The sequence below is a fragment of the Podarcis raffonei genome, chromosome 11 (assembly GCF_027172205.1).
Source record: "Podarcis raffonei isolate rPodRaf1 chromosome 11, rPodRaf1.pri, whole genome shotgun sequence".
NCBI classification, from domain to species: Eukaryota; Metazoa; Chordata; class Lepidosauria; order Squamata; family Lacertidae; genus Podarcis; species Podarcis raffonei.
The window spans coordinates 39,661,692-39,688,892 of record NC_070612.1 but is presented as its reverse complement, the minus strand read 5'-3'; the positions used below and the strand labels follow the sequence as shown (position 1 = coordinate 39,688,892).

The 27,201-nt window shown below is 41.6% G+C and overlaps 1 protein-coding gene across 3 annotated transcripts; it reads left to right on the top strand.

Annotated features, from left to right (window-relative positions):
- Positions 1–17,004: 17,004 nt before the first annotated feature.
- On the top strand, positions 17,005–26,664 carry NUDT12 (nudix hydrolase 12). 3 transcript variants are annotated; one of them, XM_053408365.1, is made up of 7 exons: positions 17,005–17,087; positions 18,504–18,712; positions 19,589–20,184; positions 21,035–21,202; positions 23,261–23,374; positions 24,483–24,682; positions 25,545–26,664. In XM_053408365.1, exons 2-7 carry the CDS (start codon positions 18,507–18,509, stop codon positions 25,653–25,655), a joined length of 1,395 nt encoding a protein of 464 aa, XP_053264340.1. In that variant the 5' UTR covers positions 17,005–17,087; positions 18,504–18,506; the 3' UTR covers positions 25,656–26,664. The 3 variants fall into 3 exon arrangements, with proteins under 3 accessions (XP_053264340.1, XP_053264339.1, XP_053264338.1); XM_053408364.1 differs by having other exon boundaries at positions 17,026–17,284; XM_053408363.1 differs by lacking the exons at positions 17,005–17,087; positions 25,545–26,664 and having other exon boundaries at positions 18,485–18,712; positions 24,483–24,826.
- Positions 26,665–27,201: the final 537 nt, after the last annotated feature.

The window sequence follows — 27,201 nt, the reverse complement described above, 5'->3', positions numbered from 1 at the left end:
TGAATTATTAGAGAACATCTGTGTAAATTATTCAGGATCAATCAAACCTGAATAGTTAGGGTTATGCCTTGCATACCGGCAGGGAATGGGGGAGAGAAGCCCCTCTTTACATCCTTAAGCTTCAGTGAAAGGCCTTTGCATAGCATGGATTTGTGTTAGTTCCTGCCATTTCAAAACGTTTTCCGGGTAGCTTTGCAAATTGTGAGAAAATGTTTCCTCCTTAGATCTTAGGATCTGGAAACCTTCTACAATTCTCCTTGTCCATGACCTTGCTAGATGGTGCTGATGGAAGCTGAAGTTCAACGCCATCTGAAGGACCATTGGCTGACCTCCCACCTTCTCATTACAAGAAAGTATTCAGAAAATGGGTCAGCTTTGTTTGTGAAAACATTTGAAAGTGGTACCTGCAAAAAAAAAAAAATCTGTTGCAGCATGAGGACTTCTGCTCAGAATTCTCACTCCATTTCATTACAGCCAAGATGAGCAAGGGTCTAGAAACCAAGTCTTATGAGGAAAAGTTGAAGGAACCTCTGTTTTTTAAATGATGCCATGTTGCTAGATTTGCAGTTGTTGTTTTCCTATGAATACAGCAGTCTTGACTGGGTATTAGGGAAGCAGGTGGTGCTGTGGTCTAAACCACTGAGCCTCTTGGGCTTGCTGATCAGAAGGTCAGCGGTTCGAATCCCTGCGACGGGGTAGTTCCTGTTGCTCTGTCCCAGCTCCTGCCAACCTAGCAGTTTGAAAGCACGTCAAAGTGCAAGTAGATAAAAAGGTACCACTCTGGTAGGAAGGTAAACGGCATTTTCGTGCGCTGCTCTGGTTCGCCAGAAGCAGCTTAGTCATGCTGGTCACGTGACCCAGAAGCTGTCTGCAGACAAACGTTGGCTCCCTCAGCCAGTAAAGAAAGATGAGCGCTGCAACCCCAGAGTCGTCTGCGACTGGACTTAACGGTCAGGGGTCCCTTTACCTTTACCTTTAAGTGAAATAGAGTTGTTCCCCTCTCCTCTCCTAGGCTCCATTCCCTTTAAAATTTCTCAGGAATGGTGGCATGAATTGGTGCTTGACTCCACATTGAGGTGGACTGATTTGTACACAGGAGACCATGGGAAAATTTAATCATTCTGGAAGTTGCAAGTCATTAGATCTTTGTTTCTTTTTAGACCAAACATGAATTGGTCAAGATTACTTTTTTCCTTCTGCCTGGAGGACAAGAAGAAAAACCAGTTACTTTCCTCCTGACCTAGAAGGCTTAAGCTAGAGGAAGCCCTGTCCCTAAGTCTCTATGAACTCCAGCAACTTCCATTCTGGTTTACCTCAGTGGTTGCTGCCTTCTCCCGACTCATCTCCAAACATTAAAAGGAAATAAAGAAGCTGCTGTAGGAAATGGTGGACATGACTCAGCGGGCTTGCATAATCTCTCCCAAAATTAATTTCAGAAGCTGTTCAAAGGAAGAAAATACACAATCTTTTGGGCCCTCCGGTGATCTGCAACAATAACCTGATCGTTAATGAGGGATGTGTGCTGCAAAACCAACATGATCAAACACAACTTGATGTATCATGACATTTAGGATCCGATTTTTTCAAAGGATTAGCAAGAATAATTTGTGTTTGGGAGTGCACGTTCTTCACATTTAAATGTATTTGTGTCATTCTGAATCATTAAAGTTTGGAGGCAGGTAACTGGAGATTAGGTTTCTGTTGTGTTTAATGAAATGCAGAAAGATAAGTGTCACATAGCATTAGTCATACAGCAGTAGTTTGCTTGGGTGAAGGGAGCTCTGTGAACCTAACCAGTTCCAGTAACAATGGCACACAGCCCCCTTCCATTCTTCATTGTTGCTTCCTGACATTGAGACTTCAAAGAGGAAGGTAATTAGGTGAAGGTCCTGTTATTGCCACATCCTTGTTAGTCCAACTATAGTCTACAGTTACTTCCTTCTAGAAGGCATCTGAGCATACTCTAGATCAGGCATAGGCAAACTCGGCCCTCCAGATGTTTTGAGACTACAACTCCCATGATCCCTTGCTAACAGGACCAGTGGTCAGGGATGATGGGAATTGTAGCCCCAAAACATCTGGAGGGCTGATTTTGCCTATGCCTGCTCTAGATGATGTAGCCAAGGCACTGTCTTTAAGAGACACCCTTAAAGGATGATCTAAGCTAAACTTTGGCCTTCTAGGTGTTGTTAGATTCCACCTCCCATCAGTCCCAGCCGTATCTGGAAGGCTACAGGTTCTCTATTCCTGATCTGAGCACTGTTGCATTATTATTATTATTATTATTATTATTATTATTATTATTATGCCATCCTTTATCAAAAGATCCCAGGGTAGTGTATAACATTAAAAACATATTGCAGAACATCAATAATAAAATATAATAAAAAGCATACTGACAGACAATAAAATAGTTAATAAGAGTCCTCTCCTCACACACTTTGACAGCCCATAGATTATTTAAAAGCCATAGGCCTGAGTAAAGCGGGATAATTTTTGTCTGGTGTTGAAAGATATTTAATGATGGTGCCAGGTGAGCCTCTCAGGGAAGAGCATTCCGCAGTCAGGGAGCCAGCACAGAAAAGTCCTGTTCTCATGTTGCCACCCTCCAAATCTCTCTGGGACTAGGGACATAGAGAAGGGTCTCCATTGGCATGCTCAGAGTATGGGTTGGTTTGTATGGGGAGAGGTGATCCTTAAGGTATTGAGGATAATGGTGATAATGCACAGAAGCGGATTCTATGGATGGAGGAATCCACTGTCCATTATCAGCCTTCTTCAACTTGGAGCTCTTCCAGATGTTTTAGGCTGCATCCCCCATCAGCCCCATGCAGCAGAGCCATCCTGCCTGTGGCTGAGGAGAGTTCTAGTCTAAAGCATTTGGAAATCACTATGTTGGGGAAGAGTGCCATTTATGATTGCTTCACCACACTGAACCTTGGGGAGACTGGGTTTCAGATATTGCCTAGTGAGTCCTCCTTGTCAGGAACAAGGTCGCAAGCAGTGTCCCACTGCACTTAAATGAATAAAAGAAGGAGAAGCTACTCGTTTACAATGCATTACACAGTGGCAATGCTGTAGCAGCATTGATGCAAATTAATTCTATTCTCAACACGTGACCTCGGAAGATGCCAGGTACAAAAACAATTAAGAGCTCTCCAAAGGGAACCCCACCCCCCGTTTTATCCCAATAAATAAATCTATGTTTGGATTTGAGAGAGTTTGTATTTGATATCCCGCTTTATCACCACCTGAAGGAGTCTCAAAGCAGCTAACATTCTCCTTTCCCTTCCTCTCCCACAACAAACACTCTGTGAGGTGAGTGGGGCTGAGAGACTTCAGAGAAGTGTGACTAGCCCAAGGTCACCCAGCAGCTACATGTGGAGGAACAGAGATGCGAACCCAGTTCACCAGATTACGAGTCTATCGCTCTTAACCACTACACCACACTGGCTCTCCTGTTTAAAAGTACTGCCTGCATGTTACTAAAAGCAAGGGCAGTCAGTCAGTCTGTACCAACGTGTCATTTGTAGCTCATTGCACCAGAAATATACTTCAGTGTTAACTTAGCGCACAGTTCATAGAAGCATAGAAACATAGATTCGTAGAGCTGGAAGAAACCCTGAGGATCATCTGGTCCAATCCCCTGCAATGCAGGAATATGCAGCTGTCCCTTATGGGGATCGAACCTGTGACCTTGGTGTTATCAGCACCATGCTCTAACCAGCTGAGCTATCCAGTTGCCCAGAATCCAGAATTATGTGTTTTCTCCTTATTCTCAAATAAAACACTTCTGATGGCAATTGACCCAATGGCAACCAGAAAGATCATAATCACCAGGACCACCACCCAAGCCTTCTATGGTCACAACTGGCTTTGTATGCCTAGAGCCCGGCAGATGACTGACTTAGAAGAGCAATAAACTCTTAATACAGTAGCATTAAAGAATGAGAGGCTCTCTTGTATCCCTCCAGATGTGCCTGGACTACAGTTCCTTTTTTAAAAAAAATATTTATTTGGTTTTTCAAATTAAAATTTTACAGAGATGTATCAAACATAAATCATAAAAACAAGACCTCCTGGACTTCCATCCTCCCCTTTGTGGGTCCTATTGTTAATCATTTCCTCCTGCATCTTTTATGACGGTCCAAATCTTTTACATCTCCATTGTGTCCAGAATTCACCCTTAAACTACAGTGATATTCCACTCCTACTAACCATTTAAACTGTTTTCAGTGGTTATAAATTTTAAGTTATAAATTTTCCCCATTCCTTATTAAAATCTTCCTGATTTCTGACTCTTCCAGTCATTGTAGCCATTTCAACACAGTCCACCAACTTCATCTGCCATTCTTCTCTGGTAGGAACTTTATCTTCTTTCAATCTCTGGGCCAATAACATCCGTGCAGCCATGGTCGCATATCTAAATAGTCCTTTCTGTTGCCTTGGGATTTCAGCATCTTGCTGAACTACAGTTCCCATTATCCCTGACTACGGCCCATGTTGGCTGATGGGAGTTGGAGTCCAACCACAAAAAGGAACAAAGACCATTCTATGGTCTCTGGACTATTTGCCTAATTCCATCGCAACAGGGATGGGGAACCTGTGGCTTTCCAAGATGTGGTTGGCCTACAATTCTCACCATCCCTTACCTTGCTGGGGTTGGGATGGGAGATGAAGTCCAACAACGCCTACAGGGATTCCCCACCCCTGCATGACAAAGTTCTTAATCCAAGTGGTTTGTGGCCTACTGAGTTATCTGAAAGCACATCTTTTTTGAAGAATATATGCCATGTATGGCTCGTGGTTACTGAAACACACATCTAGCTCTGAAGGAAAGTGCCTGCCCATCAGGATCTCCAAGCTGAATGTGTTTGGGGTTATTCCCACAGGTGATTTTCAGATATAGGAATTATTCACAGAAGTATGTGAAGGGAAATCCTCTTTTGTGCCTTGTGTGGAAATCAGCTTTCCAAATACTGGGTAGCTTACGGTTCCAGTAATGGAAGATAATTTGTTTTGCCGCACAGCCTAAACAAATGCAGGGACCTCATTGCAAAAACAAACATATCCAAAACGTATATTGAATTTTTCATTGACTCTGTAGCATAAAAACTAATGCACCTTAAAACTGCAAGAATGGGCATGTTAGCAAATGAAAATGAAAATTTAGGAACTGTTGGCAGTGTGGGGAGAAATCTAACCTTAAAATTTACCCTTAGTGTACTCATTTACAGAATCAGGAAGAAAACTAAAGAAATGATCTGCAAGCCCATGTCCTTCCCTGGAAATGTCTGATGTTCTGAACTTCCTCAGACAAGCATCTTCCAGCTCTTTATACAATAATTTAAGCAAGGGAGTAGTTATCTATTTCCAATACCTAGGTAATGTGCACCCTCTAGCGGCATACTGGTGTATCGGTAGCAGTTTAATTCCACTGGAGTGATTCTAGCTGAACAGTAATATTAAGATTGTACTACCGATATTTCACGCCAGGAGCTTAGTGAAGTTTTAACTAAAGACAATGATGTGCAACAGGTGAACCGATTAATAATGGGAATACATTAACAGAAGAACTGGCTGGCTATGAAAGCACTGTCATACATACAAGCAGCCTGAATACTGCCACAACAAAGCTCCATTGAGGCTCATGGGACTGTGGTCCCATCTGCACTGCACATTTAAAGCAGTATCATACCACTTTAAACAATCCTGGCTTTCCCCAAAGAACCCTGGAACCTGTGAAGGGTGCTGAGGATTGCTAGGAGACCTCTATTCCCCTTACAGAGCTACAATTTGGGAAGAGGGATTGGGAAGAGGGATTGACTGTTAAAACTGGGAAGAGGGGACTGTTAAACCTGGGACTGTTAAACCTGGGAAGAGGGATTGACTGTTAAAGCACTCTGTAGCTCAGTGCAGAGAATAAGGGTCTCCTAACAGCTCCCAGCACCCTTAACAAGCTACAGTTCCCAAGACTGGGAGGAGGGAGCCACACTTGCTTATAGAATTATAGAATCATAGAATCATAGAGTTGGAAGAGACCACAAGGGCCATCGAGTCCAACCCCCTGCCAAGCAGGAAACACCATCAGAGCACTCCTGACATATGGTTGTCAAGCCTCTGCTTAAAGACCTCCAAAGAAGGAGACTCCACCACACTCCTTGGCAGCAAATTCCACTGTCAAACAGCTCTTACTGTCAGGAAGTTCTTCCTAATGTTTAGGTGGAATCTTCTTTCTTGTAGTTTGGATCCATTGCTCCGTGTCCGCTTCTCTGGAGCAGCAGAAAACAACCTTTCTCCCTCCTCTATGTGACATCCTTTTATATATTTGAACATGGCTATCATATCACCCCTTAACCTCCTCTTCTCCAGGCTAAACATGCCCAGCTCCCTTAGCCGTTCCTCATAAGGCATCGTTTCCAGGCCTTTGGCCATTTTGGTTGCCCTCCTCTGGACACGTTCCAGTTTGTCAGTGTCCTTCTTGAACTGTGGTGCCCAGAACTGGACACAGTACTCCAGGTGAGGTCTGACCAGAGCAGAATACAGTGGCACTATTACTTCCCTTGATCTAGATGCTATACTCCTATTGATGCAGCCCAGAATTGCATTGGCTTTTTTAGCTGCTGCGTCACACTGTTGACTCATGTCAAGTTTGTGGTCAACCAAGACTCCTAGATCCTTTTCACATGTACTGCTCTCAAGCCAGGTGTCACCCATCTTGTATTTGTGCCTCTCATTTTTTTTGCCCAAGTGCAATACTTAAAGCTTAAAGTGGTATGGTACAGCTTTGGATGTACAGCAAAGAGGGGACTTGAGGGCAGTGGTGGACATTATGGTCTCACATTTCAGTGGTGCCCTGTGCAAATTTTGCAGCACCACTACCATCCTGCCTTCCATTGTACGTCATAATTGCAGCACCCCCAGCACAACCCAGTGCAACCAAACCAGTTGCGCTCCCCTAAATCAACACTCCCCCAAATCTGCAGAGGGTTAGTGCCCCTGCTCAACTTGGTCCTGACATCAGCTTCAGTCCAAGCCAAGCACCCATCACTACATGCAGGCCTTAGGAAGGCAGAAAGCTGTTCCTCCAAATGTCTCTATTTTCCAGGGACAGTCCTGGATTTACAGAAGCCATCCCAGTTTTTTATTTGATCCCAGAATGTCCCTCTTTTCCTTAGGACATTCCTATTTTCATCAGAGAAATGATGAAAGGTATGGTAGGATGTCCCTATTTTCACAGGAGAAATTTACAGAGTTATCTGACCGCCGAGCCATGTGAAGGCAGCCCTGTATTTAGGAAAATTTTGTAATGTTTTGTTATGTTTTTATATACAGTGGTACCTCGATTTTTGGGCATCTTGGAAACTGAATATTCCGGTTTTCGGACGCCGAAAACCCGGAAGTAAATGCTTCCATTTTCAAATGTGCCTCGGAAGTCAAATGGCTTCCACTGAGTTGTTCCCCCCCCCCCCAATTTTCTCCAGTGAAATTGCAGACTGCCCTTTGCACCTCGGTTTTCAAACGTTTCAGAAGTTGAACAGTCTTCCAGAATGGATTACATTCGAAAACTGAGGTACCACTGTATGTTGGAAGCCGCCCAGAGTGGCTGGGGCAACCCAGTCAGATGGACAGGATATAAATAGTAAAATTACTATTATGCAATAGGACGTCCCTATTCTCATCGGAGAAATGTTGGAGGGTATGAGAAAGGGCTGGGTGGGAGTACTCTAGAGCTTCTACTTGTGCCACACCAAGTAGAAAAAAGATGATGTGTAGGACTGGATTGTCTGCTGGTTTTCATCTGAAAGTAAAGTGCTGCTTTTTTTAATAATAAAAAAGGCAGGTATGCTGCAACACACCCTAAAAGGTTTTTATTTGAATTGGTATCTTACGGTTTGCTTCTATAGCAAAGCAGCGAAGAGCATATTAACGCAGCAAAAGACACAATAAAGGCACAGCCCATCAATCATTAAAACAATACAAGGCAGTAGTGTCACAAAATAGCTGACAATGGCCTACCTACACTGTGAACCAGCCAATTCGTGATGGCAATGAACTAGGCAAGGCTGCCTCACTCAGCTCTATGCTGTGCCTCTGTGATCTGAGGCAGGAATGCCTCTGAATACCAGTTGCTGGAAACCACAGTAATAATAATGTTAATAATTTATTATTTATACCCCGACCATCTGGCTGGGTTTCCCCAGCCACTCTGGGTAGCTCCCAAGAGAATATCAATAATAATAATAATAATAATAATAATAATAATAATAATAATGCAATAAAACATCGAACATTAAAAACTTCCCTAAACAGGACTGCTTTCAGATGCCTTGCTTAGTCAGATAGTTGCTTATTTCCTTGATATGTGAGAGGAGGGTGTTCCACAGGGTGGGAACCACTACCAATAAGGCCCTCCACTTGGTGCCTGTAGCTTCACGTCTCGCAGTGAGGGAACTGCCAGAAGGCCCTCAGCGCTGGACCTCAGTGTCCAGGCTGAACGGTGGGGGTGGCAATGCTCCTATAGGTATACTGGGCCGAGGCCGTTTAGGGCTTTCAAGGTCAGCACCAACACAGGAGAGGAAAGTGCACTTGAGGGTTTCCCGCAGGAAACTGGGTGGCCACTGTGAGAAGAGGGTGCTGGAATAGATGAACCTTTGGCCTGAACCAGCAAGCTCTATTTATGTTCTTAACCTAGTCACCAGCTTTCTCTGCAACCTTCAGCCCTCAACCTTCAACCTGTAGTCGCTATTCCCCTGTAGTGTGCAAGCCGATCCTCCAGCGCCACCCCTCTCACCTTTGTAATGTGCACAAAGTGAAGAGTTGGTCTAATCAGGGCCAGCCCTAACATTGGGCAGAGTGAACCAGCTGCCTCGGGTGGCACACACTGGGAGGGCAGGAAGCAATGGATAGAGAGCAGCAACAAGATATTGGAGGAGAGAGCTGTGCGTGGCATGCAGCCTTCCCTTGCCTCAGAAGCAATGGAAGTCCCTGTCCCATCACCAGTGTTGAAGAAAGATTGAATTGCCAGTCTGGTCAGCTTTTGTACATGGAATGTGAAGGGGTGCTTTCTTGTTCTTTGCTTCAATTTGCAAAATGTCTTGGGCTGGCCCTGGGCATGAGCTTAAGAAGAAGCAATTTGTGCTACTTGGTTTTGTTGTTGTTTTCCCGCTCAAGGAAGCAGAAGAGGAAATGGAGGGAAATAAATATATCAGAAGCAACACATCAGGTAAAAAGGGGGGGGGGGACTTGTTCCAAAGCAGCCTACATTATTCACATCTGATAAGTGGATGTTTGGGGCTTATGCCTATTGCAATTGCAGCCTGAAATGAAAAGGCAGTGATGTTCCACTTGAATCCAAAATTATGAATAGAAAGAAAAAAAATGGACCTTCTTCAAAGAACAGCTGCACTACCTGGGATTCCCATTGGCTGCTCCACAATTTAATATTTGGCAACTGAAACCTCTTATTTATTACAATCACTGCTTGGGGTTTTAATTTTCAAAAACTCCAACAAATGTCAGTGGTAATCAGTGCTCCTTTGTAGCAGACAACTATGTAATCTTGCCAGGATCTGGCTAGAGAATAAAAAAAAAGAAAAGCGTCCCAGCCACATAAAAAGTTGTATTGATAGAAACAATACTGAGTAATGGGTAAATTTCAAAGGATGACGCTGGGCTTGTTTTATATTTGTTTTTGGGGACAGATTCTTTTTTGTAATGGAGATTCTTTGCTTGACTGTGTTCTAAGCTACAGGTTTCTTCTCTGCAGATCATCTACAAAACATTGAATGTATTTTTTTAAAAAATAAAAAATCAGTTTTTTTCAAGATTGGCCTATGGTGATCTAGGTTTTAAATTAGAGCACATCCCACTTCAGATCAATATCATGAATTGATTTGTACACATTTCAAGCAGGACTGCTTCCCTTAGACTTTGAGTGCTCAATGCACACTGCAGCTAAAGCATCTTTTCTATGTAATTAAATCTATATTGAAATGTTGAAATGGACTTTTAAAAGCTGAAAATGTAAGTTAAAGCAAAATTATATGCAATGATCAGAGATTTCTTGACATAACTATTGCCATTTTATAATGCTGAAACACCATTTTGGGAGTCTGCCTTCCTTTTTCTTTGCTTCCTAGACAGCAAAAAGAAAAAAGAAATTATCTTCCCCTTCCCATAGATTGTCCACTGTCCCCCTAAATGGCTAAATTCCTCTGTGAGGCTCTAGGGAAAATTTCCAGATTTCTGGATAGTCTGGAGAGAGAGAGAGAGAGAGAGAGAGAGAGAGAGAGAGAGAGAGAGAGAGAAAGAGAAATTATATATTCTCCAGGTCCAAGAGTATTTACAAACTGTGAACCTGTGTCCAAAAAGGTAAACAATAGAAGTCTGTACTGTATATAATCATATACACCAATAAAAGCCTACTGAGATTGCAGAAATTCAAGAGATGGTAGTTCGACTTTGGGAGAAAGATGCCAGCTAAGATTGTCCAAAACATGTATTCTTTTCTATATTTCAACTTGACCAGTTCTTGAGACCACTACTATTTGTAGTGTCTAGTTAGCAAATTCAGAAGCTGCAGCTTCTTTTGAAACGTCCAGTTCAAGAATTGACACAATTGCCTATCAGGCAATTTTTATACATGAATCCAATAGCACCTTCAAGCTTTGCTAGCACTGCCACCTGCTGTTGATAGGAAAGTTGTCTTGAGCAAAGTAGTTGTCAGCGAAGTAGCTGTAAGGAACGGAGTCATCAGCAACAGCAACATTGATTTTATAAGTCATTTTCAACGCAAGCAATTGTTACACATTCCCTCGGCAGCTGCTAATGCGAGTGTCTCTGCCTTGTGTTATTTTCACAGGTGATTAAACAGAACAATCATGGTAGCAGTGATGATTTGTAATTTGGATGCATTTAGAAAACACTAAGATTTATAAACTGTAAAGGAAAACCAGTAATCTGAGGTTTACCAAGACCTACACCTGTGCCTCGCCTTCACAAATCTTATTATTTATTTCATTTATAAATGGCTTCCCAGGAGATACTCCTGAAGCAATTTATAAATTCATAGAAAAAGAAAAAATGTTTATGCACATTAAAAACAGTTTAAACAATTGATATACAAAAGCATTTAAACAACAACAACAATTACAGCACATATTAAAATCTATTCAAATTCAATACAGATCCAAACTGGGATTAAAATATCCATTCAGAAGGCTTGTTGAAAAGAGTATCTTTTGCAGGTGTCAGAAAGACAATAGAGAAGAAGACTGTTTGATATATTATGGGAAATTCCAGTGGCTGGGTACTGCAACACAAAAGCCCGATTCTGACATTATGCAGACATTATGCCTCCTGATAGGATGGTATCTTTTGCCCTCTCTTGCAGAACACCGTGATTGTTTGGGAATATAAGTCTTGAGATAATCTTTCAAGTATCTTGGTCCCAAACTATACAGTGGTACTTTGGTTCTCAAACTTAATCTGTTCCGGAAGTCCGTTCTAAAACCAAAGCATTCCAAAACCAAGGCGTGCTTTCCCATAGAAAGTAATGCAAAATGGATTAATCCGTTCCAGACTTTTAAAAACAAACACTAAAACAGCAATTTGACATGAATTTTACTATCTAACGAGACCATTGATCCATAAAATGAAAGCAATAAACAATGTATTGCAGTCACACAATCACTCAATCAGTAGCTGAACTGGGTTCCACACAGTCACAAAAGCAAAACAAAAGAGCTGCAAAAACTAAACACAAAATAAATAGCACAAACAGACAGACCTCAGCTTAACACCAAAACGGAAGTGTGGCGCTCAAATCGGAAGAGTAACACTCAAAACGGAGCACTTTTGGCTTCCGAAAAAAGTTCACAAACCGGAACACTTACTTCCGGGTTTGCAGTGTTTGGGTTCCAAGTTGATTGAGAACCAAGGTACCACTCTATAGGGTTTTGTACACCTGGGATAGCTCAGTCGGTAGAGCATGGGACCTTTAATCTCTGGGTTTTGTTTTGTTTTTCTTCTGATCAAACCATTACAATATAATACAGTGGTACCTCGGGTTACATACGCTTCAGGTTACAGACTTCGCTAACCCAGAAACAGAACCAGTGGTACCTCGGGTTAAGAACTTAATTCGTTCCGGAGGTCTGTTCTTAACCTGAAACTGTTCTTAACTTGAGGTAGCACTTTAGCTAATGGGGCCTCCCGCCGCCCCGCCGTCACCACGCAATTTCTGTTCTCATCCTGAAGCTAAGTTCTTAACCTGAGGTACTATTTCTGGGTTAGCGGAGTCTGTAACCTGAAGCGTCTGTAACCTGAGGTACCACTGTATTCAGTAGGGAACCTTTGGTCTGCCAGATGTTGTTGAACTACAATTCCTATCAAGCCTGGCAGCAAGCATGTTCAATGGCCAGGGATGATGGGAGTTTTAGTCCAGCAACACCTGGAGGTCTCCGACACCTGCATTAGGTGCATCATTGCTTTATTTAGCATATTCTATTTCCTACTTTCCGTTGTGAGGCTCCATCATGCACTCCCCAAGCTGAATCCAGGCACAGAGCAGACTCGGGCAGGCTTAGCTTCAGTAAATTGGCTCTGTCGCTTCTCTCCTACAATAAGGGAATATGCATGATTTGGTACTCTTTTATGTGGCTATAAATCATGAATATGAATGGAAACTTGCTTTTGTTAAACCGAGACCTGGCTTATTAGAACCTCAAGCATATTGTGAAGTATCTATTAATTTCCTTATAATAACACCTGAGGATTACTTTAATCTTTGCGTTGTAGGTTCAAGCCCCACGTTGGGCAAAGGATTCCTTCATTGGACTGAATGACTCTTGTGGTCCCGTCCAGCTTGACAATTCTATGATTAAAAAAGCACCTTGAACTCTGTTCAATAGCTAATGGAATAACATGACAGTAATATTCCAGCCCAGTGAGCAGTCAAGGTACCATATTAGTTGAGCTGCACTAGCTGTGGCTTTTGAGTCAGCCTCGAGGACAGTTGCATGCAGGCCTCATTGTAGTAATCCAGTCTGGAGGTTACTAGCTTATGGACACAGTGGTCAGCCTATCCCAATCCAAAACCAGCCATAGCTGTACCACCAACCAAAACTGGTTAAGGGCACGCTTGGTCACTGTAACCACCTCGACATCTAGTAACAGCAATAGATTCAGGAGCACTCCTAGGCTATGAACCTGTTCCTTCAGGGAGAGGACAAACCCATCCAAACGAAGCCACTGGCCAATTATCTGAACTCAGGAACAAATCACCCTCTGTCTTGCCAGCATTCAAAATCAGTTTGGCAAATAAAGTCCAAGGCTGACGACTGTTCTAAAACACAATGCAGGAATGAAGACAGATCAATACACATTGCACATACATCTTTGCTACTTACAGTAGTACCTCTGGTTACGAACTTAATTCATTCCGGAGGTCCATTCTTAACCTGAAACCGTTCTTAACCTGAGGTACTACTTTAGGTAATGGGGCGTCCACTGCCACCACGCCACCGCCGCGCAATTTCTATTCTCATTCTGAGGTAAAGTTCTTAACCCGAGGTACTACTTCCAGGTTAGAAGGGTTTGTAACCTGAAGCGTTTGTAACCTGAGGTACCACTGTATTTTTAACCATCAGAAGTGGCTTCACAATTAAAACCTGTACGATTTCACAAGAGACTGAGACATATGTGTGGAGAAATGGCAGACCAGAGCTGCCAGCTTGCAAGGCTGAAGAGGTTGCTTATTAGTCAACCCGGATTTCTCGGTGGTTTTTAATATATTCTCTGAATAACATGGCAATCAGCATTGCATTACTGTCGTAATGATACCTTGGAAGACAGCTGAAACCCTCCCAGAGATGTTAAAGATCAGACACATTAGGGACTGCTGACACGGCACTGTCACTGGGACTTTTCTCAAAAGTAATGAGGGAGGAAGGTACCCTTCAACTAGCATGAAACTTCCTCTCTTTTAAAATGTTATTTCCAATTACTGTTTTCTACTTCTTCCCTTTTAAAATGCTTAACTTGATTTAAGACATTTCATTATTTAATGAAGAAGGAGGAGGAGATGTCCTGGTTTTAAAATATCAGTAAGCTTTGAGGGCAGTGTTGGAGCAGAGCTTTGATGGTCAATTTGTAAAACCATCACTTATCTCAAGAGCACAAAATGTTTGAGCTGTGGCCTTAAATGATTGCAGGGGCAAACCAGTTTTAGGATTAGATGGAAGCAGCCATCAGAAAGCTGCTGATTTTCTTAGTTATTACATTTATTGTTAGGTTTGTATTTTACCAGATATGTGATATTAGTTTTTGTATCAAACTCAGTTACTTGTAAGTCATCTTAGAGGTTTTTAGGTTCCAAGGCAGTATATAAGTATATTTAATAAACAAGATAGAAAGCTAGATAGATAATAGATAGATGATAGATAGATAGATAGATAGATGATAGATAGATAGATGATAGATAGATAGATAGATAGATAGATAGATAGATAGATAGATGATAGATAGATAGAATGATATAGATAGATAGATAGATAGATAGATAGATAGATAGATAGATAGATAGATAGATAGATGATAGATAGATAGATAGATAGATATAGATAGATAGATAGATGATAGATAGATAGATGATAGATGATAGATGATAGATAGATGATAGATAGATGATAGATAGATAGATAGATAGATAGAATGATATAGATAGATAGATAGATAGATAGATAGATAGATAGATAGATAGATGATAGATAGATAGATGATAGATGATAGATAGATAGATAGATAGATAGATAGATAGATAGATGATAGATAGATATAGATAGATGATAGAGAGATAGATGATAGATAGATGATAGATAGATAGATAGATAGATAGATAGATATAGATAGATAGATTAGATAGATAGATAGATAGATAGATGATAGATAGATAGATAGATATAGATAGACAGCTACAGTTTATAGTTTGAAGAATATGTTTGTTTTTGACAAAGCCTTTGTTAGTAAGCTTCTAGAAGCAAAGTGGTTTCATCTAATAGAAGTATTATAAGCAAGGAAGACAGCTCAGTTGGTTAGAGCATGATGCTGAGAACACCAAGGTCACAGGTTTGGGTGCATATTCCTGCACTGCAGGGGTCTGAGCTACTAGATGATCTATGGGGTCCCTTCCAACTCTTTGATTCTATGATCAGTGGCTGGCATTTGATAGGTAACTGCTGAGGCTCAAGTCCCAGAAGGGCCCCACCAACCCTCTCAACCAACTTGCCCTGCTGCTGCAGCTGCTGCTTCCTCCTCCTCCTCCTTCCAGTTGCTGCCTGCTCACCTGCCCTCCTTGAGCAAACAAGGAATGAGGGCAGCAAGAACTACAGCAGCTTCTGCTCACACCTTTGGATGGTGCTACAGATCAGGGCTGTAAGGAGAGGTTAAGTGAATGGGTAGCAGCAAGAATTGTAAAGAGCAAGTAGGACTGGAAAAGGGAAGAACCATGGAGGTCATCTTACCCCAAACCCTACAAACCCTTGGACCAGCACTAATTACATGTTTCAGAGTATGATCTCTGCTGTTTTAGGGGTTGCTTTTAAAAGTTTGGAACGGATTAATCCATTTTGCATTGCTTTCTATGGGAAAGAGTGTCTTGGTTTTGGAATGCTTTGGCTTTGGAACGGACTTCCAGAACGGATTAAATTTGAGAACCAAGGTACCACTGTAAGTCAATAACAAAGCACTTTTATACAGTGCTTTTTTCGGGGGGGACGCAGGAGTACGCATACCCCTAAACATGTTGTGAATCTAAGTTTGGCCTCATTGAGGGGCAGCATTTCAATATGAGTAGGAAAATGAGAGTACTCCGAAACATTTTTTTTAGAAAAAAGGCATTGCTTTTATACATAAATTACACTGGTGTAAGAGGCCACAGAATACAGCAAAAACCAGCTGTTCTACTGACATAGTAACAGTGTATCATCCTTCTTCACCTCAAGCCTCTCTCCTCCCAATAAGTGGTGCATGAGTTTGTTCTGCCGGTCAATTAGTATAGGTGCAATCTACATAAGCTTTGACAATGGTGGCAAGTTGATAATGATGGCAAGATTCCACCTGATTTAAAGATAAGCTGTACTACTCTAGTTTATTCAGAATTTGCATACTGGCTGTGAAGAACATTTTTTTCCACTATTTAAAACAATTTTAACCTGGTGTTTGGAACTTAAGTGGGATGGTGCCTGCTTAGGATGTGCAGTTCTAGAACTAGGAGGCTTACTCCCGGGTAAGTGAGTTCAGGATTGCAGGCGGGAAACCTGTCCCAGCAGAACACAGGAGACCTTGTTACTGGGTCAGCGCGCATGAATTGTGCTGTAAAATTGTGCTGTTAACCTTTAATACTCTTGAAGCATTTCTAAAGCAGTACATGGTCTATATTTAGATTTTTGTTGTTTGCACAGATTTTTTTCCGTGATAGACAACTCGTGTCACCTTTTGCCACCAGCCCCCAATCATAGCTGTCAACTTTTCCCTTTTCTTGCGAGGAATCCTATTCGGAATAAGGGAATTTCCCTTAAAAAAGGGGAAAAGTTGACAGCTACGCCCCCAATCCGTTTTTAGCTAGACTGCTGCCTCTTGCCAGTCTTAGGGGAGGGTCTTATGGATTATTATTATCGTTATCTCCATTGGGCTTACCATTTATTTCACCGAGCACACCATTTATTTATTGCAAAGAAACGAGAGCCAACGAGAGCCCACTCTGCTTTTTAAAAAAGACGCACCACCATTCTCGCCCCCGCGCCAAAAAAAATAGTATACAAACACCAGAAAGAATAAACGAAAGCATCCCGTTTTATTTTATTTTTTTTAAAAAAAAATGCAGATGTTTAAAATATCCTGCACTTATTTGTATGAAATAAAGTATTATTAGAGGGCTACAGAGGGATGCAGTTGGGAGGAAACTACAATTCCCAGGATGCCTTGCGCCGTCTTCCGGGAGAGGGCGGGGCCTGTCCAGGTGATCCCGGAAGGAGGTGGCCACGGGCGAGTTACCTAAGCGTTCCTCGGAGGCGAAGAGCCATGAGGTGGTGTAACGGTCTCTTCCAGGGTCCTTCCTTCAGCGCCCTTCCCCTGGTCTCAACACCTTGCTTCGGAGGCCTCCCATTTTAACCCATTTTAAAGGGGTCCACATCTTCCTTTCCTTCGCCTAGACTAGAGCGAGTCTGGCTGGACTTTGCCTCCGAAAGTTTCCTCTTTGGCGAGAAGGAGGATCCAGACTCTGGTACTATATTATATGGCGACAGGAGGATGCCAGAGGGGGTAGCGAGCAATCTGGGGGTTGCTGTCTAAAAAAAGGGGGGTGCTTCTTGTTCGTCAAGAATATAAAAAGGATTGGAGAACGTTTGTAGAGTAGTTTTTTTACTAAAAAAAACCCGAGTGAACAGATGAGCAGGACTTGAATAAATTCAGCAGTACTGTATAAGAGGAAGTCAGAGAAAATTAGTAAGAGTACAACTTGGGAACTTAGATGGGAAAGAAAGGACACCAGAGAAGGAGAGGTTGTCTTTAAGTTGTGTCCTTGTTTGGTTGTGGTTTTGCTTTCCTTTTAATTTGTAGTTATTCTTTTAGAACTATGTAAAAAAGACCACATGTAAATAAAGTTATTAAAAAAGAGGGATGCAGCGGTCAGGACAGTCTGCAAGTTTCACCTTTGGAATGAGTTCTAGGTGGCACTCGTCACATGATGCGAGGCACTCTTTTTTTTCGCCTCCCCCTGATTGATTTAAGTGACCCAGCACTGGAATTTGGTATTGGAAACCTCTGCAAGAGCTGACTGCGTTTCCAGATATATGCGGGGTTGCAGCCCTTAAGCTGGAAGGACATCCACTACAACTGCGGAGTAACTCTTCACGTTACTATTCAGGCCTTTAGCTCAGGTGGTAGAACATGAGGCTCTTAATCCCAGGGTCGTATGTTTGAGCCTCATGTTGGGCAAAAAATTCCTGGATTGCAGGGGGTTGGACTAGATGACCCTGTGGTCCCTTCCAACTATGGTTCTATGATTATCTTCAGGGTGTACAAGCAGCTAGCTGTCACCTCCCTCTTCTGGTGACTGTGCACATTTGTGAACCGGTTTCATGAAAACAGAAAATGGAAGAGTTCTGTTTTATATGGATTGTGCAGCCTTACGTAGCCCTATTAGGTGGCAGAAGTTAAAAAGAAAACATGTTGAGTCTGCTAAAGAGAAAGTGCTTGCCAAGTGAGCCCTCTACCTCTGCTGGTGGTGGAATAAGCTGAGGAAAGCTTATGAGTTACAGTTCTGAGTTGTTTTTTCTGCAAACAGCCTGAATGGCTTTCCTGAGAATAATTTGAGGATGAGAGTTGTCCCGGTTACATTTAGCCATTTCCATTATATTGTCCTTAGTGTATATTGCAATATAATATTAAACCAGATCAACACACTGTATACCCTGTTCATGTGTTTAAAACTTTGTTCACAGAAAATGCAAGACGTTCAAGGGAATCCAAAGCAGCAGTTGATTTCTGAGCTTCACAATTTTGCTGCTGTTGGAGACAAGACCAGGCTTGCAGCATTGCTCAGTCATTCTCCCTCACTTATCAATGAAACTGGGAAGAATGGTTGGACAGCCCTGATGTATGCTACTAGAAATGGGCACTTTGAGACCGTGCAGGCTCTGCTTGAAAAGGGGTGAGAAAAACACAGCCAACTAATTTATTCAAATTGTCTAAATATATTTGCTGCCGTGTTGCACAACGCAGCGGAATGATTATATGGGGATTATATGGGAAAACGGAAATTGCTTATCTTTGTAGTTTTAATCCTGATAGAGCAATACAGACTCCTGAATTTGGGGCTAACATTAACATTGGAATATAAAAGTAAATCAAATCAAATCCTCTTATATTTCAAACTCTCTTATTCTGTGAACATCATGTACACAGAGATGCTTCCATTGATCATTTTGAAGCCCGGGGCAGGGGCTGGGGAGGTTAATTGTGCTAGCCACCATTTCTTGAATTGATAAGATTCACAAAATAATAACTTTTTGCAAGAGAATTGGTGTATTTTGAGAGCAGGGTTTCCCAAACTTTGGTCCAAAGATACCAGTGGTGGGTGCCCTTCATTCAGGGGACCCACAATGTGTCTAGGAGTGGAAGCAACAGCTGTGAACAGTGGGTGCAGTGCATTAAGTATTCATATTGTTTTTTAATTGTATCTTAATGGATCCTTTTATTTCTTACATCAAATGCTATTATTGTTGTATGTTATGTTGTATCCTATGAAATTCAAATTATAATACATTAAATACAATACAGGCACACACACCCTCCAAACTTATGCACATTCCACTTGTTCGTGACAGCATTTATGTGAGTTGCCACAAAATAAATGAATCAATTGAGTGGCCCTCCCTCGCTCAGAGCTGCTGCCCAGAAGTGAGCGAGGGAAGGTGCATTGTGCAGTGGTTTTATGGTACCTTATATGTTGTGAGGTTCTATATAAAAATGTTGGTTATATTAAGGTATGTTAACAATTTATTTTATTTTATCTTTTTGAAATAAGGTGTGACAAGTCCATGACCAATGCATCCAACCAGACAGCACTGGACATTGCCAAATTTTGGGGGTATAAGAATATAGCTAACTTATTAGCTAATGTGAAGAGTGGACTGGAGCCATTTTTCCTGACCAGTGAAATTGGAGAGCGCGAAATCTATTTTTGCAGGACATTGCTTGATAGGAAGAGTGAGAAGAGAACAGATGCTAAATGGTTGAACATAAAACAGAAGCAGACAACTACTGTATACATCCTTTTTTCAAATTTAAGTCCATTAGTTGCATCAGATGATAGGGAAGATACCTCCCCGTTTCCAAAAGTTAAACTCCATAAGCTTTCTTACAAGGATGTAAAGGAATACCTGGAGCAGCCAGAAACCATCACGCTGATTTTTCTTGGAGTAGAACTTCAGGTGAAAGGCAGCTTGCCTCCTACTCTGAAGGGGAAAGAGGCAAGCAAAGGTGAAGAAGATAGTTTGGTTGCTTGGTTTGCACTCAGTATGGATGCTACTGCTGCTGATAGATTTCTACAGAAGCATCAAGAGTGTTATTTTCTTCATCCACCTATGCCTTCCTTGCTGCAGTTGTCTGAAAATGAAGCTGGTAAGATGCCTAAGTGTTTCTCTTTTTAGTAAATAAATAAATAAAAAATTGTCCAGCAACACCTTAGAGACCAACTAAGTTTGTTCTGGGTATAAGCTTTCGTGTGCATGCACACTTCTTCAGATATTTATTTTGACTGCGTTAGACCAACACGGCTACCTACCTGTCTCTTTTTAGTGCTGGGAGAAAACTGGTTGGTTTTATTTATCCTTTTCAGTTCTCATGCCTAGCAAGGTTTTTCTGCATTCAATTTGTATTGTGGGTTACTGCTTACTGGATTGCCTGTATTGAGCATATGTCTTCAGCGAAAACCATAATATTGTTCTAGGAATAAGGTTATTACAGTCACTTCTGCGGACACAGCTTGATGTGTCTTCCTTGCTCTTCTTGTCCCTTTTCCTTCCTTGTTCTCTACTGCTCCTCCTCAAGATGCAGCTGTGTTTTGTTTCTTGGCTAAATAAAGTTAGGGCTGATTTTCCATTGCCCTTGTCTGCTGTCTCTCACAGAAGCATTCTGGTTACATGAACTGCAACCTCATGGGTCTTTAGCTTGGCTGTTTTGAAGATCAGGAACATTTCAGTGATACGGAAACCCTGCTGTGGTTGAGCTTTCAAGGCTGTCATCTCACACCGTACTTTTGAAGTAGTAAATCGCCCCCATATGTAAAGACCCAAAGTGGCCAAAAGTAACACTGTATTAGAACGAGAACTTCTGTATCAGCTTTAATTGCATAACATGAAACGGTTCTTCTGTTGATTTTCATGGTGAATTGGAATGCTGATGTTGCAATCTGTGCTGTTGAAAGAACCCTGCATGTTTATTATTTGCACTTTGTGGTCACTTTTTTAAGGAGTCATCGCCCAGGCTAGATCTGTCCTGGCATGGGATAGCCGGTATCAGTTCTGCCCAACATGCGGTAGCGCAACCAAATTAGAAGATGGAGGCTACAGGAAATCCTGCTTAAAGGAAGACTGTCTCAGCCATCAGGGCATTCACAACACATGCTACCCACGAGTCGGTAAGAGAATTGCAAATACGTTGTTTTCTCCCTAATAGTGGTGCAAGAATTCCAGGGCAGCCCACTGTAGTTCCTTGCAATCTGAACTTATTATCTAGTTGAAACCAACCTAGCAAAACTGCACATGCTGAAAGGGAGAAGGAATGGACTGTGGCCAGCTAGAATAATCACATTAAAACATTGGTTCCTTGTTTATTTTTTTGTATTAAAAACTGACCGTGCGTGACAGCTAGTATTAATCAAGCCTGGAGTAGATCCATTGAAATAAGTGGTCTTAAGTTCATTGATACCAATGGATCTATTCCAAGGATGACTTAGCTGGCCATCCTATTCCTGTCAACTTGCACGCAAAACATATTCTAGTATAGATATTCTTTTTAAAGTTTTTATCTGATCTTTTGCATGCATAGTCTGACGTTGCTTCCACACTGATTTATTGCCATCTTTCTTCTTTCCTTTCCTCTCATAGCATGTATTTTCTTTTGTTTTTAATCGTTTGTTATTTATTTTGTCCTCGCGATCTTGACTGATATTACCAGTTCTGTAATATTCACAGAGAAAGTTAGTTGGATGTGGTATTAAGTGGTTCTTCAGAAGCTTAAACAAAGGGAGTTGTGAACAGGAGGAGACATACAAGACCGCTGAGCCAACAGCTGGTGTTTCTAGTGACATTTCCTTACAAAACTAGAAGTCAGCAAGATTTGAAACCTTTGCTGGATGCCTTGCAGCATATACATTTTCCACAGGTCATCAGTCTTTGAAACGTATTTACCTAATGGGATTGTCATATCCGTCATGTTGACAGCAAGGAAACGGTATAGGTTGAACAGCCAACAGAAAGGGGAGAACGCAGCAAGAAGGTTGAATATCAAAGTGCAAAAGGATTGGCTTGATACTTAAAAGATGGCGCTCAGTTTGTTTTAAAGCCCACAGATTAAAAGCAGAGTCACAGAACAATTATGAACAACAAAGCAACAGATGAAAAACTTGAATGAAACCATCAAATGGTGGTCAGGCCAAAGCCCTCTGATTCCCCCCCCCCCATCAATGATAGTTTGACATCAGAGAAGAGGACAAATGAGAATCATTTTATAACAATTCACACCAAAATATAGACAAGAGTCACAGGATCCGTTCAGATGCAAAATCAAACTATAGTGTTATTTTTTGGGAATGAGCAGGCATAAACCTCAGACTCATATCCTCCCTCGCACACTCAGAGAAGTATGTTTTGTACAAACTAGCAGTGCAAACCATGGCCATCACCTGAGGGATGCCTTAGTAGGGTTGGGGCCGTTAGGGAATTGTAAGAACTTTTCAATGTACTTTTGTTGTTACTGTTATCATTTACATTTATACCCCAATTTTCCTCCAAGGAGCTGCAGGTGACGTTCATAGTTCTCCCAACGTCATCCTCACAACAGCCTTGTGATGTAGGTTAGATTGAGAGTGAGTGAGTGACCTAAGGTCGCCCAGTGAAAACACACACTGGAGAAGATTATTCTATTCCAGACTCTGGAATAGATAATTGAGAGAAGACAGAAGAGAATCCTGAAGCATAAGAGAGAATCCTGTATCCAACAGGACCTGGAAAACTTGCTGTCATGACACTGCTCTGCAGGAAGCCGAAGCTGACTGTACTTTGAATTGTGCACTGCACTTGAAAATGTATTCCACTGGACCATTAATCTGTGACTGAAGCTGAAGGCAAGAATTGTTGCTGATTAGGTCACTGCTTTCTGTCGAGTGTGCAACTAGGTCATTTACTCCAGTATTTATACCAAACGCATACTGCAGCTCAGGGTAATTTATCTCCCAAGTTCACTTTTGGTCTAGGCAGGTATATTCCTGCAAGACATTTGTGTTACAAAAAACAGGTGGATAAGTATTTTTAAGGAACCTGCATTAAGATTACCGTCTAGGGGGCTTGGAGAGAATTGGATTTCAGGCTTTTAAAGGAGATGATAATGCTGAGTGAGAATGAGCACACTTATGTTCTTTCTTGCTGTCTTTTGAAACAGTTTAAATTTGAATACATTTCTCTCACTTGAATTCTAGATCCCGTAGTGATAATGCAAGTTATTCATCCAGATGGTAACCACTGCCTTTTGGGAAGAAAAAAAAGATTTCCTTCAGGCATGTTTAGTTGCCTTGCTGGATTTATAGAGCCTGGTGAGTTCTCTTTGTATATATTATTTCTTTCCTTTATTTCCATCCCAGATGTTAAATATAAAACTACTCCTTTGCCCTTTGATTTCTGATTTTGAACTTTGGCCTGCAGTAAACCATATTACTGTATATAGGCATACCTGGAAATCTGTTGGTTTTATTTTAATAATTCATTAATTTGTGTACTCTGGGCTGGTTCTGAAGTTGTGTAAGCAGACTGGGGTGACTTTTGTCCCTTTTTCCTGTAGCTTCTGGCGTCCCCCAAAAGAAAAATAACCAATTTTCTCAGGACTTTGGAACCCCTTCTGTGAAAGACTCCTTTCACAGAGGGGTTGCCATGGAACTAATAATCTGTTGTCAGTTTTTTGGGATGTCAATTCCGCTTTCTTGTAACATACATTGTGGTCATTAAGTCTTTTTATGCCTATATCGTCTTACGTGCCTTGAAAAGTGAAGGCCACATGACATCTGAGATGTGCTCCAGGAGTGCAGCAAAATAGTTCTAAGGATATAACTGTACATGATTCTAAAGGCATGGTAAAAAGGTAAAGGACCCCAGCACGACTAAGTCCAGTCAAAGGCGACTGGGGTGCGGTGTCATCTTTCTTCAGGCCGAGGGAGCAGTGTTTGTCCACAGACAGCTTTCCGGGTCATGTGGCCAGCATGACTAAACCGCTTCTTGCACAGCAGGACACGATGACGGAAACCAGAGCACACAGAAACACTGTTTACCTTCCTGCCGCAGCAGTACTTATTTATCTACTTGCACTGGCATGCTTTCGAACTGCTAGATTGACAGGAGCTGGGACCGAGCAACGGGAGCTCACCCCGTAGTGGGGATTTGGACCACCGACCTCCTGATCGGCAAGCCCAAGAGGCTCAGTGGTTTGGACCACAGCGCCACCCGCGTTCCCCCTAAAGTCATGATGTCAGGGTGGCTATTATAGATGCATTTTTATTGGAAATATTGCCTGCCTTTTATTTGTGATACTTCTGATTTGTGTTCTGATCTGTGCAGAAAGTTTCAGATCTTTTGAGATGCTATAAAGCACAGGATGTGATTCTAGCTTGGAGCTTTGTCAGTTAACTGTTCTTTCCCTTCTTTGATTAGGTGAGACAATTGAAAATGCTGTTCGAAGAGAAGTAGAGGAGGAAAGTGGAGTTAAAGTGGGCCATGTTCAGTATGTCTCTTGTCAACCATGGCCGATGCCTTCGTCCCTAATGATTGGCTGCATAGCAGCGGCAGTGTCTACAGAAATTAAAGTTGACAACATTGAAATAGAAGATGCCCGCTGGTTCAGTAGAGAAGAGGTAAAGTTCAATTTAATTTCCTTTCTTATTGATTGCCCTCTGACTGTATTGGTTAGAGCATGCAGTATGGATATGCTTTTTTCCCCAGGCAGACAAAAGAGTCCTCGTACTCTCCTTATTGTACAGTGATTACGTTGAAATTGAAAATTATGTGTTGCTAAAAGAATTGGTATAGACAGTTGTTCCTGTATTGAGCCCATAGATCTTTCCAGTAAGTTGCATAGACAAATTTCATAAACAAGCTCTAAAAGTCCTGTAGACATAGCAATCATGGCTTTACCATTTGTGCCATCCTGCTACTAATGGAGATGAAAATAGAAGAGGTGATCCTCTTTTTATAATAATAGCTTCCATTTGTACAAAAGTATTCAGACTCAACTTTCAAGATAATTTACCACTAAAAAGTTGAATCATAGAGTGACAAGGTTCCTATTTTCTCCCTGTCATTGCTTTTTAACATTTGGCTGTTCTCATTTCCAACAACCATAAGTTAAGGGACAGATCAGATAAATGCAATGCAGAGAACATCCACCTGCCCTTTGCTTATACTCACTGAAAAACAAAGTGTAATTGGCAAACGTGTCAGATTACATACATACACTGAGGCCTAGGATATATTAGTGTCTTTGATATTTTCTAGAAAAGGTCATGAAGCATGCGCGTGGTTTTTCTCCCACAGGTTTAGTAATACATTCAGCAGAGGGAAGTAGTAAACGATTAATTGCACAAGGAGGAGTGAGCTCAAATACTTTATGAAACAAACTGGGGCTAGCCCAGTTGCACATCTCTTCTCTAAACCAATTGGCTGCTAACCATAAAATCCTTCTTAACTTGCTCAAATATTGTATTTTGTATATTTCAGGTTTTGGGAATTCTGAACAAAAGGAACCAGAATGCGTTCTTTGTGCCACCACATCAAGCCATTGCACACCAGTTGATAAAGCACTGGATTGGAATGAACGCTAATCTTTAAATCCAGCGAGCTGATTTATCTGTCTTGTATCACTGCTGTAGCTGCTACTGTGTTGGAATTAAACTAGATGTAATTAATCATTCAGCATCACATGTGACCATTTTAGGGATTTTGCAGTACAGTTGTGCATGTGTACTTTCTTTGAGTACAGAGGTCATTGCTCCCTGGTAAAACGTGTTAGGATTGCAACCTCAATCTTTTAGTCTCCAGAACATATTTGTGCATACGGTTCAGTTCTCAAATCGCTCAAGGTCTAACATTGCCTAAAGTCGGGGATGAGAGAGGACCTTTTCAAATGTAACTTCCCACCTGAAAGTTGCATTCACTCCCAACTGGTTACTCTTGATTTTACAGAGTTTACTTACACCTCTCTGATTTTAGCTTTCCCGGGCTGTTGCTTCAGGCTATGATACACTTACAGCCTAAATCATTCTACCTAAAGGCATTAAGCCATTTCTCAGAACCAGAGCAGAAGAAAATAAGCTTTCTCTGGGCTGAAAAAAGGATTGCAAAGAGCTAATGCTTTTGTGTACTGGAGCAGGCTCTTGAGCCTAACACGTGGATACCTGTATTTCAGGGACTTTTTTTCTTCACAGAAGAGCCATTAGGATAGAGGAAGACTGGGAGGGATATCTACTAGAAGCAGGTATTCTAAGGCCTCTGTATCCCTGAGCCACAGGCTGCTGCAAAAGCCACTTTTAAATAATTGGAAGACAATGCCTTATGATTTTTCCACATAAATATAAACCTCTTCATTCCTATGATAGATCCAGATGAAACAGTTACCCTGCTGTACTTCGGTTGCCGGAGCCTCATTTACACAAATGGTATACCAAATCCAATAGGGACAGTAAGGTTGACATTTGAGTAAGTGAGGCTATACATAACCCCTTGAATACTCTGCTGAAAGCTTATGCCGCACTCAATTTCCTTATTTGTAGTTTGCCACAAAAGTATTTGCTGTTGGTGCTTTATTGTGATACAGTCTTATTAAATATCTTTTGCCTAAGATGTTGCTTAAGTGTGCCCTAACTTTGTTTTTAAAAATAAGAATCTTTCTCTCCCCCCTCAGTCTGTTAAAACACGTGAAGGAAAAAGGGTGGGTGCCAATAGGCTGATTAAAGGTAGGCCATTCTTGAAGCTCCATGGAATTAAATATACTAATCAGATTCTGAGCTTATGGGACAAAAATAGCAATGGAAAGAAGTAGACCAGGCCAATGACACTTAACAAGACTGTCTCGTCTCTTCGCTTTGTTTGGATGCCAATTTTTGTTTAAACCTCCTTGAAAAACTAGGAAGACTTTATATAGAATTTGCTCAGGTAAGTTGCTTTTCTTGTTCTTGCTACACCACTGACAATAAACTATATGCTTTTTCTCCCTCACCAGTCAGGTGGCTAGAGGAATTCACTTGTGCTGTTATTACTGACCCAAGTTTTACAGTAAAAAAAGGGGGATAAGTAAAAGGAGAAGAGAAGAGACAGTGGGGGAAAGGGGGTTGAATAATAAACCCCAATAAGTTTCCTAGTAGATCCACATAGTGAC

What these genes read in the sequence shown, in the direction of transcription:
- NUDT12 (XM_053408363.1), top strand. Translation starts at nt 18,507, where the DNA reads ATGCAAGACGTTCAAGGGAATCCAAAGCAGCAGTTGATTTCTGAGCTT. An exon ending in GTTGTCTGAAAATGAAGCTG is followed by an intron (nt 20,185 to 21,034) that starts GTAAGATGCCTA and finishes CACTTTTTTAAG; the next exon opens with GAGTCATCGCCCAGGCTAGA. An exon ending in CACATGCTACCCACGAGTCG is followed by an intron (nt 21,203 to 23,260) that starts GTAAGAGAATTG and finishes CTTGAATTCTAG; the next exon opens with ATCCCGTAGTGATAATGCAA.